General features: G+C 41.5%; 2 protein-coding genes, 1 long non-coding RNA gene and 4 other non-coding genes across 12 annotated transcripts in view; 2 read left to right on the forward strand and 5 right to left on the reverse strand.

Moving 5' to 3' along the window:
* TRNAU1AP (tRNA selenocysteine 1 associated protein 1) overlaps positions 1–7,679 on the forward strand; it is a 19,068-nt gene extending 11,389 nt beyond the window's left edge. For 3 of the 4 annotated variants that reach the window (XM_011357751.2, XM_011357752.2, XM_011357749.2), the window contains 3 exons: positions 1,808–1,970; positions 2,191–2,224; positions 7,062–7,679. In XM_011357751.2, coding sequence (XP_011356053.1) covers positions 1,808–1,970; positions 2,191–2,224; positions 7,062–7,198 — 334 coding nt within the window. In that variant the 3' untranslated portion in view covers positions 7,199–7,679. Of the gene's footprint in view, positions 1–1,807; positions 1,971–2,190; positions 2,225–5,287; positions 6,289–7,061 lie in introns of those variants that run through there. The other variant, XM_023529220.1, reaches the window with a different exon arrangement.
* A 554-nt stretch (positions 7,680–8,233) lies between these two features.
* Positions 8,234–11,296, reverse strand: LOC105290538. 2 transcript variants are annotated; one of them, XR_895757.2, is made up of 5 exons: positions 10,978–11,296; positions 9,851–9,944; positions 9,472–9,557; positions 9,042–9,130; positions 8,234–8,492 (listed from the first exon to the last, which is right to left on the reverse strand). It is a non-coding gene; the product is annotated as an uncharacterized LOC105290538 (long non-coding RNA). The 2 variants fall into 2 exon arrangements; XR_895756.2 differs by having other exon boundaries at positions 10,842–11,295.
* LOC111738309 lies at positions 8,563–8,636 on the reverse strand. The gene has a single exon (XR_002779815.1). It is a non-coding gene; the product is annotated as a small nucleolar RNA SNORD99 (small nucleolar RNA).
* On the reverse strand, positions 9,305–9,441 carry LOC111738304. The gene has a single exon (XR_002779810.1). It is a non-coding gene; the product is annotated as a small nucleolar RNA SNORA61 (small nucleolar RNA).
* LOC111738302 lies at positions 9,676–9,806 on the reverse strand. Its single transcript, XR_002779808.1, has one exon. It is a non-coding gene; the product is annotated as a small nucleolar RNA SNORA44 (small nucleolar RNA).
* On the reverse strand, positions 10,301–10,434 carry LOC111738301. Its single transcript, XR_002779807.1, has one exon. It is a non-coding gene; the product is annotated as a small nucleolar RNA SNORA16B/SNORA16A family (small nucleolar RNA).
* Positions 11,297–11,401: 105 nt separating the features above from the next.
* RAB42 (RAB42, member RAS oncogene family) overlaps positions 11,402–13,165 on the forward strand; it is an 8,423-nt gene continuing 6,659 nt past the window's right edge. The window contains exons 1-2 of one of the 2 annotated variants that reach the window (XM_023529222.1): positions 11,402–11,431; positions 12,124–12,177. The gene's annotated coding sequence lies outside the window, so the exon portion shown is untranslated. The other variant, XM_023529221.1, reaches the window with a different exon arrangement.

The following is a 13,165-nucleotide window of genomic DNA, read 5'->3' on the forward strand; positions in this document are numbered from 1 at the left end:
TTGGTTGTTTCTGATGCGTTACCATTTACTCGGTCAACAATAACAATTCCTACAACTCAGTAGGCCCTATCCTAGACAAGAGAAGCAAAGACCCTTCTGCAGGGAGGTTATATTCTATCTAGTTCTTCCTTGGATGATGATGTCGGTATTTGGTGCCTGCCTCTGGGGAAGTGCCCTCAAGCACTAAGAATTGAGGATGATAAGAGTTCTTTTTGAGAATTAGACCATAAGAGCCAAGTGTGGAGAAACAGAACAGGAATATACAGAGTCAGGCCAGGAAGACTACACCTTCCGTTACCTGAACATGGCAAGAGGGTGGTGGACATCCTTGGGAACATCCATGGAAGGGGAGTCATGGAGGCAAAACTTTGTCAGTTTTCAGCCTGGCCGTGGGCAGGAGAGGGAGTGTCTGCCATAGGATTTCATCGAGCCACTCTGTCGAGAGGTGATCAGATGTGTAGTCTGTCTAACTGGCTAAGTCCTCCTCACCAAACAGTCATTGAACTTGTGAGGAAGTTGGGAAGAGCTCATTCCGACTTTGAGAACCTGTGGTTCCCGTGACAGGGATTTCTGTGGTAGTTCACCGCCTGCTTATGACTTGGTTTCCTCTCTGGCTTCACTGTGGGGATAGAATACACCAATCCTGAAGTCGTAGTGTGTCCCACACTGCGTGACAGTTAATCTTATAAACCAGCCGACACAATGGAGTCAGTCTCTGCCTCGTGGTGTGTTTGATGTGCACTTATGAGAGACTCTGGCGCTTCTTAGTACGTTGACTCTGGGAGAGCATTGTCATGACTTGAGCTTGGGTTATGTTTGTTTGATTTCCTCTCAACTAGAACTGGTGGTCACACCCCCAGGCCTGTTTTATAAGCCTACTCATACATAGTTTTGGAAGCAAGATATCTTTTGCAGACTTGACATTCTGTCTTTGGTTAGCAGCAGCTGGGGCAGCTGTGCATTCAGCCCTGATTGGCAGATGCAGGATGTGGGTCAGCCCTGATTGGCAGATGCAGGATGTAGGAGACTGACAAGATGTCCTGAGTTTGTCAGGCCAGATGTTGTATGTAGTGGTGTGGTGTTAAGACCATGAGACTTGGCATTACATTTGGCTCCAATCCTGGGTGTGGCCTTGGGTAAATTGCTTAACCTTTTAGAGACTCAATATTTTCATTTGTATAGTGGGAGTAATAAATAATAGGTCTAGCATAGGATAATGCAAGACTTAAAATAGGAGACCGTATATGAAAAGTAATTGGCAGAACTTCTGAGTACCTACTCCATAAATGATAACTATGACTACTGTGATAACAGTAAAGGCTACTTTACTGCACTTCTCTTATTTTTTTTTGTGGGGAAGAGGTGATAAGATATTTTGTAGCTCGAAATACTTCTTGGATCATCCTAAATCCAGATTCTTTAGGCCATGTTTTCCTGAGCCTTTGTGGCAGACAGAAAAGCAGCCCCCAGGATCTTGAGAAGAAGAAAGTCAGTACTGAAGGTTTGGGAAGAGAGACGAACCTAACCTTTGAAAGCTCTTGTCTTTCAAGCATAGGCTTTGGAGCAAGACTGCCTGGGTTTGAATAATTTATTAGCTGTGTGACTTTGGACAAATTATGTAACTTCTCTGTACCTCAGTTTTCTCATCTGTAAAATAGGGATAATGTATAATTATTGCACAGGATTGTTGTAAGGAGTAAATGAAGTTAATGTGTGTAAAGCACTTAGAAGTGTCCCTGGCCAGTTAATAAGTATTATGGAAATGCTTGTTCACATTTGTTTATTTTTGGTTCTTTCTTCATTTAAGGAGTCGTGTGAAGCCAGTGGAATATAGTCAGATGTACAGTTACAGCTACAACCAGTATTATCAGCAGTACCAGAACTACTATGCCCAGTGGGGCTATGACCAGAACACAGGCAGCTACAGCTACAGTTATCCCCAGTATGGCTATACCCAGAGCACCATGCAGGTAACTGTGCTTTGACTAGTCTGCTCTTATGGGTTATGTTGTCCTTCAGAGACGTGGCTCCTTCTCAGGGATGGGATCATTAAGGATGGGAGCTAGGGCTTCAGAAAAAAAATATGGGGAAAGATGAAGCAACCTAGTTCCTCTTGTTAAAAATAAGCCATCCTGTTCATGGGTCAGGATTTCACCATCCTTCTCACCCACCTCTCTGGTCTCTTGACAGACATATGAAGAAGTTGGAGATGATGCTTTGGAAGGTAAGAAAGGAGTCCATCACTCTGTCAGCCACTAGGCAGCGATTGCTTTGTGACTGGCACTGTGCCTTCAGCTAGATGCTGATGGAATGCAAGGTGAATTCTGCCTGGAGGAACTTACATTCTAATGAGAGAGCCATTGCCTACAAAATTACTGTAAGAAGTGTATGTGTCACCCAGTGGTGTGAGTGCAGATCCCAGAGAGCCGAGGGGAAAGCAACTCTATAGGGGAGGGAGCCGGTCACCCCCTGGATGAGTGGCATTCTACCCTAGGATGTAGGTCTTTAGCAAAAAATATTATTGCCTTACATTTGTTTGACAGCTTGTAAAAATCATTTTGTGTTTCATGATTTAATTTTTCTCTATATAAAATTGCATGTTTCTCTCATTTTCAAATAATAGTTATGATTGAAATTTCGGAAAATACAGGATTATGAAGTAACTGAAAACCACCCCTAATCCTGCTGCATAGTAACAGCCATTATTAATTTTTTTTATTAAAAGCATTTATTGTCATTTTTATTGACACTAACAGAAGAAAAAAGAAAGTAAAACTGAAGGAATTACTAACCATCAAACAAATAATTTTTTAAATATGTTATTAATACTTAAAGAATCCTCTGAGGTTTGAAAAATTATGAAAAACAAATTTTTTCAACATGTTTCTGAACAGATGTTTTGTTTTCAAGATGTAAAATTTAAACAGTTGTCATAAAATCAGGATTGATTTCTAAGTAAACCTTTTTAAGGTACAAAAAGACTCAAAGATTAAAATCAAAGTCTATTTTAAGGATTATTCTTCAGGGCATGGTCATAGGGAAAAGGCGATTTGTAACCAAAATATCCTTTAAAAGAAACATCACCTTCAGGCAAAGAACAAACTTTACCTACTTCATAGCATTTTAAAGCACTTTCATATATGTGCTCTCATCTAGTTCTAACAGCAGTGACCTTGGGGAGTGGGCTGGGCAGAACACAGGCTCTCCAGTTAGTTGGCAGATGGGGAACTGGTGGCCCAAATGGTCTACTCAGGGTCACAGAGTGAGTTAGGGGCAAAGTCAGGCCTAGAATCCCTGTCTTTCCATTCTCAGTCTCCGATTCTTCGATCCAGGAAATACTGCCTTGCTTTTCAAGATAATAAACCTGATTATAAAAATATCTGTGTATAACTCCATAGAATTTTCCATCTCATTCTCATTCACTGGTAATAAAATAATAGCCAACATATTTTGTGCTAAGCACTGCTACCTGTCTACACTGTGATGGCTTGGGTACCATTATCATACCCCTTCTACAGAAAACAGCCCAAGTTAAAAATAGCTAATGGTTGGGTTTTATTATGTGCAGGCACTGTTCTAAGCACTTTACATGTATTATTAACTCATTTAACTTTTACAACAGTTTTGAAGTCAGTACCACAATTATACTGATTTCGTTGAATAGAAAACTGAAGTAGAGAAGTTAAATTACTTGTTTAAGGTCAATATAGTTGCAAGTTGCAACTTAGTAGCAAGAGGTGGAGTTGGTCTTGGAACCCCTGTAGTCTTTCCCCAGACCTCATACTTTTTACCACTAAGTTTAATGCCTCCCATTTTAACCGAGTAACCGCACAGTGAGGTGGGCACAGCGGGGATTATTAACCTTGTTAGTTTCGTCCTTGGCTGCAGTAGGCCATCTTCCAGGCTGTCTTCAGAATGAAGAAGGGTGCTTCTGTGTGTGTGCATAGACTTATTAACCCATGCAAAACCTGCCCTTAATCAAGCCCTTTACTAATCTATTCCCATAGCTGTTACACTGAGTGAAGGAGTCAGGCTGGTCCTACTTTCTGTTTAGTTTCCATATGGAGCTTCTGAATGCTCAAAGCTTCTATAATTTAGATTAAAATTACAAGAGAAAGAAAGGTCCTTCTGCCTGTAGGAATGGGCATAGTACTTATGACACTGAGTAGTTTGGGAATGGAGATACACTTAACAGGTGAGAGAATGGTGGCTGCCCCTTCCCGCCCTCGCCCTGGAGCCACACACCTCAGTCTTTCCTGGTGTGTCTCTGGCACCTCCTGAGTTGCAGTCCCTCCTCCGGAGCGCAGGTATTATGAATTCCTTCATTATCGTTCTCTTATCCGAAATAGGGGCTATGATTAAGGACTCTGTAGAAATATTATTAGATACAATCACATGAATTCTTCCAAAGATGCCCAAGGGGAGTTTAGTGGAAGCTTTTTCATGGGTACGTAATTCACACCTCCAAGGAGTGGAATGTTTCTGTCAGTTTTCCTGGATCAAGGAACACAAGTTTTGATTATGACATTTATTACTTTATTTCTGGCCTCCTTGGGTTTTTTTCCAATTGAGATGCTTTAATGATCTGTGCCATTGTGTTATGTGTCCTTTTGGGAAACCCTGCTGGATATGTCTGCTAAAACATATAAGACATCTAAAGGTGTGAAATGGAAAACAAATTTTTGGCTGACAGCACCATTCTGTCCTGGTATCGTCTTTGCTGACCTCTTTATTATGAATCTAATTCCTTGGGTGGAGGAGTCATCGGTGCCGTCTCTTTCAGTACTCTGACAGAAATCTTTGCAATGTGGTTTGGAATTTCAGTACCATTGACAGTTTTTGGCACATACTTTGGAAGCAAGAAGTTTAGATGTCCAGTTCACGCAAACCAGATTCTCTGTCAGATTTCTCAACAGACTTTCTTTACAAAACCACTTCTTGGCATCATAACTAGCAGCATTTTATCTTTTGGTTATATTTTTATTTAATTTTTTTATTCTAAACAGTATATGTTCTCATCAGATGTACTTAATGTTTGGCTTTTTCTTAGTCTTCATGATTCTCCTGATTACCTGTTCAGAAGCTACAGTTGCACTGTGTTATTTTCATTTATGTGCTGAGGATTATCATTGGTGGTAGAAAGCCTTTTTTACTAGCAGTTTTATAGCTGTTTATCTTTTTATGTATGCAGTTCATTACTTCTTTCTACCAGCTTCAAATCACAGGCATTGCAAGCACCATTTTGTACTTCAGGTACATGGTGATCATGGTCTTTTCTTTTTTACAGGCACAGTTGGGTTTCTTTTTTTCCTGCTTCTGGTTTGTGACTAAAATCTAGTATGTTGAAAGTGGATTAAAGAATGTCTCCCCAGTGGCTTTCAGGCACATCACTCTTGCTTTTGAATATCTGTATCTGTGTGAACATCTGAACAGATATGTATGTATGCGTCCAATTACATGTTTTAAGTGTATATCAATTGAAAAAAAAAAGAGGTGAGAAAACTGGAAATAACTTGAAAAAGAAACACAAACACAAATCAACTGTAGGAGAAGTTTAAATGTACTATTTATATATATCAGTCATGCTTCTCCAGAGAAACAGCCAATAGGACATATGTATATATAACTGTAAAGCAGTCCAGCAAGCTTAAACTCAGGCAGTATTTCTATGTAAACACTTGCAGAATTCCTTCTTTGGGAAACCTCAGTTTAAGGCCTTAAGGCCTTCAATTGATTGGATAAGACCCACCCACACTATTGAGGATGATCTCCTTTATTTAAAGTCATCAATGGCAGATGTTAATCACATCTACAAAATACCTTCACAGCAACATCTAGACTAGTGTTTAACCAAACAACTGGGCACCATAGCCTAGCCAAGTTCACAACTAAAATTTAACCATCGCACTAATAAATACAAATTTATAAAAAGTTCTTACAATGTTTATAACCTTTGAATCAGTAATTTTACTTGAAAGATTTTATTCCCAATGATGATAATCAGTACAGATAAAATATTCAGTAGAAGATGTTAAACAATAATAGTAGTCTTTTTTATGTATAATTGACATACATTATATAACATTAGTGTTTATTTGTATAATGTATTTTAGATGTACATGGTTCAATTTGCAAAATGACCACAATAATTCTAGTTAACATAGTCACTATACAGTTACAGTTGGCCTAGCACCATTTATTGAAGATTATTCTTTACCCATTGAATTGTCTTGGTATCCTTGTCGAAAAGTTTACTATAAATGTATGGATTTGGTTTTGGACTCTTAATTCTGTTCCATTGATTGATGTCTATTCTTAGGCCACTGCCAGTCTTTATTACTGTAGCTTTGCAATACGTTTTGAAATGGGGAAGTGTGAGTCCTTGAACTTTGATTTGGCTGCTCCAGGTCCCTTAACATTTTCATATAAATTTTATGATCACCTTGCTATTTTCTGCCAAAACATAAATAAAAAGGCAGCTGTAATTTTGATAGATAGCATCGAATCTAGGGAATTCTGCCATCTTAACAAAATTGTTTTCCAATCCAAGTATGTGGGATGTCTTTGTTTATTTAGGTCTCTTTAATTTTCCAGTTTTAAAATGTGTTTTAATGAACCAGTGTGTTTGTGTATATGCATTTCAACACACGCATTTTGTGAGATCCATCCAAGTTGTGTGCAGCCAAGGTTCATTTTTCAATGCTATGTGATATTCTTTTAAGAATGAGGATTTTCCAAACCCAAAATTGAAATAAGAACCACACCAGAAAATCCAGGGCATGTGATGGCTAGATATAGGTGTAGCTTTTAATAGAATTGGAACAGCCACCATTATTTGAGTACTAACTATATGTTCCACTACCTACATACATCATCCTATTTTCATCCTCACAGGAAATGTGCAAGGCAGTTATAATCAGCCCATGAATGTGGAACTGAGACAGGGAACCTGCCCTAGGAAACAGGAAATCTGGAGAGCAGGGCACTGAACCGAAGTCTCTTGTGGCTTCTGAGTACTTCTCTCCTTGATGCTTCCTAAAGCATCCTTGCTTCTCTTCCAGACCCCATGCCGCAACTGGATGTGACTGAGGCCAACAAGGAGTTCATGGAGCAGAGTGAGGAACTATACGATGCACTGATGGACTGTCACTGGCAGCCCTTGGACACAGTGTCTTCAGAGATACCTGCCATGATGTAGCCAGGATAAAAGAAGCCAGAATGGACTATGTGAAGGAGATAAGAGACTCTTAAAAAATTCAAGAACTTTTACCTTTTTGGAAATGTTTTGTAAGATTTTAAGAATCAAGTTTCCTGAGATTATGACTATTACTGCAACACTTCTGCCTTCATTTGAAAGAGTAAGCTGTTTGAGTTTGAAAACCTGGAGACCAGCTATTGAATGTGGTTAGATAAGGCTCCGATGTTTTTGAAAAATAATCATTTATCCAGGTAGTTGATCCAGTTTGGAATTATTAACCAGGTTAAGTGGAATTACTAATCATACGAATCAGTAAAGCCAGGGACTCTTCTCAGGTTATAAATCCTTAAGGTTCTCTGGAATCAGAATGCAAGAATTAACTGCTGTCATCCGGTGGGCAATTTCATCTGCTATTCAGGTTCTCCCTCCCGCTCCAACATTTGCTTCCAGTTTGGTCACTAGTAAAGACTATCCCAGTTGAGAAAGTTGAATAGCCCAGTGTGTAGTAGGAAGGGATGGGAGTCAGCTACAATACGTTGAAGACCTCCTACATATCGCTTGATACTTTCCAAATCAAGAAATCCCACTTCCCAACGTAGTCATCTCCAGGACCCAGGACCCTCCTGAAGTCTGGGTCTATGCTGGAAATCTGCATCTGATTTCTTAGTTTTGTGCCAGAGGAATTTGGGGGGTGGTTGAGGTAAGTAAGGTACAGCTAAGTCAAAGTACCTATGCCATAAAAAGCCTTCAAAGATCTTTAAGGAAGCACTCATCTTAGGAGAAATGTATCTAATTGCAGTTATGACCTATATTCTAAAAGATCAGTTTTAATGAAATTGAGACTATAATACAGTTGGGTCTATGGATAGGGAGAAAACAATGTGAAAGGACATCAAGAAAATGACACCTAATTTTTTTTTTGGTCACTTATCTGCCAGGTACCACCAGCATGAGCAAAAAAAAAATCATTGTTTCTACCTATTACCAATTTGGGAAAGTTTCTTGTAGCTGAGATTGAAGAAAGAAACTGACAACTCCAGCATTATATCAAGTTTTATTAAGGGAATTTACCACAACAGAAGCCTCCACTGCCACAGGGCAAGATGTACAGGAGACCAGCCTCAAATACCAAGAAAATGTCTTGCATGCTTGCTTCCGGCCTGTTTCAAGAACCAGCAGGCCCTAGGGCAGAGAGGATGAGTCAGGGGATTTCTTGTTACTTAGCTGCTCTTGGAATAGTCTCTCCTCCAAACCTGTTGTCTTTTAGCTTGCCTCGTCCCATAGAGCTTCTCTCCTGGAAAGTATAAGCAAGGGTGTTAATATTGCCCCAATTAATCAATGCCACTCGCAGGTATTTTTCTAAGAGCTGGTCTCAGTCCCATATCCGCATTTATCATCCATAGATGTCCACTCAGATTAGGTTTCATCCTGGACCAGTCACCCTAAAAAAATACCTTGAGCTAGATGAAACTACATGTTGATACCCAATCCATCTATTCTCCCTGGGGAGGGGTAAGATTTCATTGGTTTGGTTTGAGTTTACCCCAAACAACTGAACCACTATACAGTATATTCACAGCAATCTGCCCAGGCTGCCCAACATGCAGGGCTGTCCCCTCTGCTGCATTCTACTCACAGAACATGCTCTGGGACTTAAAGGTGGACAAATCTAACTGGCCAAATCATTCCATAAACATTTCTGTTCTCTGGCCATCAACAGTTAACATATAGCACACAAGACAAGTGTAAATAATGTATTAAAAAGCTGAGATCTTTACATAGACCTGAGTAGCCTTATATCTATTTGCTACACTTCTTAGGGTGCACAACAGTTAAGTGCTACCTGAAGCTCCAAGGAAGTTGTGATACAGCTTCAACATATCCAACAATGTAGATCCAACACTAGAGGAAGACTGCTTACTGGTAACAAATCTAAAAAAAGGAGGACACTATCAATCAAGAGGCAAGAAAGCCATTGGTAAATCCCTCCCAATTACAGAAGTATTAGCCAGCAATCACTACACAAAATGCCCAGAGCTTCACATACATCCTCCGTAAAATTATCCAATTTTACCAGGGTGGAGGAAACAGGTTCAGAGACTTCAACTCTGTGTGAAACGAGCCCACATGCTATATATACGGCAGACTATAAACACTGTGAGGCCAACTTCAGTATTACTTTTCCTCCTTTTACGACCACCAAGACCGGTGTTCAGATCTGATGGGAAAGGGAACTGGAGGGTCAGGTCAGGATGTACAACATCTAACTTTACCTTACTCTAAAGCACAAGGAGAGCCACAATCTGGTTATCTTCAGGTTCTTCAGTATCAGACAACTGCCAGGAAATTTGGGGTCAACCTGCAGAAAAAGTGGGAAAGGTCTAAACCAAAAAGTTGATCCAATACACCCCTATCTACGTGGATGTTAATGGAAACACCTGTATGCAGGTGGAAGGCTTCCAGCCCAGATCCTGAAAGGTTATAGGAAAGGCGAGTGGCAGCTACAGGTATTACGCTGACCTGAGCTGTCAAAGTCTCTCCAGGTTGCTCTAGCATGCAGTTGGAGATCCCATGGCTACAACCAGCCATGGCCCTTGGGAACATGCTGTAATGCCCAACCAAGTAGCTGCCAATTACTCTCAAGAAACCTACCAGGTTCTGAGGTGGTTGTGTTCCAGCACATCCTGACCCGAGTCCTCACCGACCAGAAAGCAACTTGTCATCCTGCAATCTTCATCAGGCACAGCTAAGATGAGAACACAATTGTCCTGAGTGATCTTTTTGTACCTTCGTTTGGTCTTCAAAATCATAAAGGCTTGACTGGCCTTTTAGTCCTGGTACTGACGCCTTAAGTTTTTGAGGGCCTAAAGCACTGACAAGATCTGTGCCAGTGCCACTGGATTTTCCCAGTACACATGTGTTTAGCTCACTCCCATATGGCCTCCATACTGTCTTGGCCTCAACAAGCTACTTCTCAAGAGTCTTATTCTGTTGACTGTATACAAAGGCCCCCGCCAACTTAAAGTTTCTCCTGGCCTCTGGGAACGCGTCCATCTTAACACAGGTGTCCGTTTAAACCTGAGAAATGGCAGGTACGATAGGAATTGTCTTTTCCCGAAATGTTGCAGATCAGTTACAGCAAACAGAACGGCGACCGTCAAGGAAAACTTACTATGGGCTCCTTTTTTGACCACAGCAGCTATGTGGAAGCAGCTGCAGCTTCGATAAGGGCCACAAGGCAATTTAGGTCACATCCCCAGGGCAGCCCCAAGTGCTACTAGACTCTCAGACTTATCTAAATCCTGTGCAACCTTACTGCCTACTGAAATTCATCTACTAGGCCATTCTGGAGACCAAGAGAACACAAATATCCTATAGGTCCCTTTATTTTACAATGTTACCACTTTATTTTACAATGTGCCAGTGTTTTGTCTCAAGGACCATTTTACCATACCCATTTTACAGATATGGGCTTGAACCAATTACGTTTCCTTGCTGAAGGTCGCCAGTCAATTTAGAAAGTGACAGGACCAGGATTCAAAATAGGACAGGAATTACTCCAGAAAACCTTGTCCTCAAATGCACCAGGGTGACCTCCTTAATAGGTGTTGTGCAGCCGGATAATTTAGGTTAAGTCACTTACCCAAATTACCCAGCAAGTAGCGGTCACAGGCAGATCCAGTTCAAAGTCTGGCTGACACCACCACGCGGCCTCCTCAAAATTAAGCCATTTCAGGCCCAGGACTGGTGTGCACCGGGCAGCTGCCCGCGTTACTCACCGTCACACCAGAGCGCAGGGCTGTGCGGGCCAAGGCGGGAGAAGGGCGCGGCTCTCATGGGCTCCATCCACTCTCCCTGCGCATGCAAGCCGACATGCCCTTTCGGACCTCGACCCCAGCAGGCCAGGAGGCCCGGCTCCTCTGTGCAGTACTCAACATCTCGCAGCTTTGGGAGGCAGCCCCGGCGAGTGCGGGACAGGTGGCGGCTAGGCTAAGGGCGGTGGATCTGGTAGAGGATGGGCTTAGATGGCAACAGGCCGGCTTCCCTGCGGGAGCACACACCAAGAACGCGGCGGCCGGGAGAAAGGGCGTGGGGACGCCGGGCGGGTGTTTATATAGGCCCTGCCTCTCGCGGCCGCGCCTGACAGTTGGAGCAGCGCGCGGCGCAGACCGCTGGGAGTTGTAGTCCATTTTCTCTCCTGCGCTGGGTGGAGCGTCCGGCTTCCAGCTCCACGTACGTGCGTGCGGGGAGGGAACCTTTCCACAGGGAATAGAGGAACCAAGTAAACGGTTTTTTCAAGGTCTTAAAAGGCTCTTTCGCCTTCGTTCAGCACTCACTGGACGACCTGTACAGGGCACTGGGCCTACAAATGACTCAGACTCGCCGTGCCCCCTGGAGTTCAGTCTGGGAAGATTTTCAAAGCTGGGAATGGACTCATCCCAGATCGCCGTGGGCCTGAAGAGGGGGCAGCGGCTGAGTGTTTCGGGGAGGGGCTCTGTGTCTTCTTGGAGAGGAGTCTTGGGAGGGCATCTTAGGAAGAGGCGATTGATGACTGGTGAGATGAATGCATTATTTATTCAAGGCTCGTCTTTTCTACTAATAGATAAATACCTTTTCTGGGTCCTTAATAAACTATGCGCGATTATTTCAGCTACTTTTCATAATAACCCTATGTATAGGTATTATAATTATGTCCTTACAAATAAGGAAACTGAGGAATGGATCACACAGCTAGCTAGCGAGGTAAAAACTAAAATCCAGGAGTCCACGCCAGAGACCATACTCATAATCGCTATGTGCATGCACATGTGCATGTTTTGTCCATCGAATGAATAAGTTTCAATATACAAATAGTAGTTGTCAAGAATTAAGCACCATTCTGTGTTTAATCTATTCATTAATTTATACCTTTATGTACACTTTAGGAAGTAGGCACTACAATTTTTCTCATTTTCTGGAGAAGGCAACAGACTAAGAAGGTAAGAAACTTTCTGATAATTTCCAAATGTGTGTCTCCAGCCCTACTTTTCTCCTGCGCTCCAGACCTTATATAATGCTGCTTCTAGACACTTGGATATCTAATAAATAGGCTTCTCAGAACACAGCCTTTCTTCCTGCTAACCTGCTCTTCCCCTTCTCAGTATGTCCTTTGAGTGATCCTGAACTCTTCTCTTTTTCTAACATCTCATGTCCAATCGTTCAGCAAATCCCGTGTTCACCTTTAAGATGTCTCAGGAATCACTGTTTCTTACCACCTTCACTGATGCTATCATTATTGCCTGCCCACAAGACAGCAGCAGTCTCCTAACTAGTCTCCCTGATTCTAGTCTCGTTGCGCCCCACACTCTGGGCTCAACACACCAGCCAGGGTGTTAAAAGAGCAAAAGTTTTTCATTTTGATGAATCCAATATATTTTTTTCTTTTGTAGTTTATGCTTTTTTGTATACTAGTTTTAAAATCTTTGCCTAACTCATGGACGTTAAGATTTTCTTCTGTTTTCGTCTAGAAGTTTAATAGTTTTAGCTCTTATATTTGGATCTGTGATTCATTTTGAGTTAATTTTTGTGCATAGTGTGAGATAGGAGTCAAGGTTTATTTATTTATTGCATATGGCATCCAATTGTCCCACATTCATTTGTTGAAAAAGTTGTCTTTTTCCATCTAATTGCTTTGGCACATTTGTTAAAAATTAATTGACCAGATGTGTAGATATGTTTCTGTACTCAATACTACACTGTGTTTATTACTATAGCTTTTTAATAAGTCTTGATATAGGGTAGTATGTCATCCAACTGTTTTTTCTTTTTCCCAAAATTGTTTTAGCTATTTCAAGCCCTTTGCGTTTCCATATAAATTGTAGTATCAGCTTATTTGTAGTTTTTTTTTTAAAAAGCCTACTGGGTGTATAGCCATGCTACCCTAAACAAGCCCAATCCCATCTGATCTCGGAAGCTAAGCAGGGTCAG

Source organism: Pteropus vampyrus, unplaced genomic scaffold (genome assembly GCF_000151845.1).
Source record: "Pteropus vampyrus isolate Shadow unplaced genomic scaffold, Pvam_2.0 Scaffold36, whole genome shotgun sequence".
NCBI classification, from domain to species: Eukaryota; Metazoa; Chordata; class Mammalia; order Chiroptera; family Pteropodidae; genus Pteropus; species Pteropus vampyrus.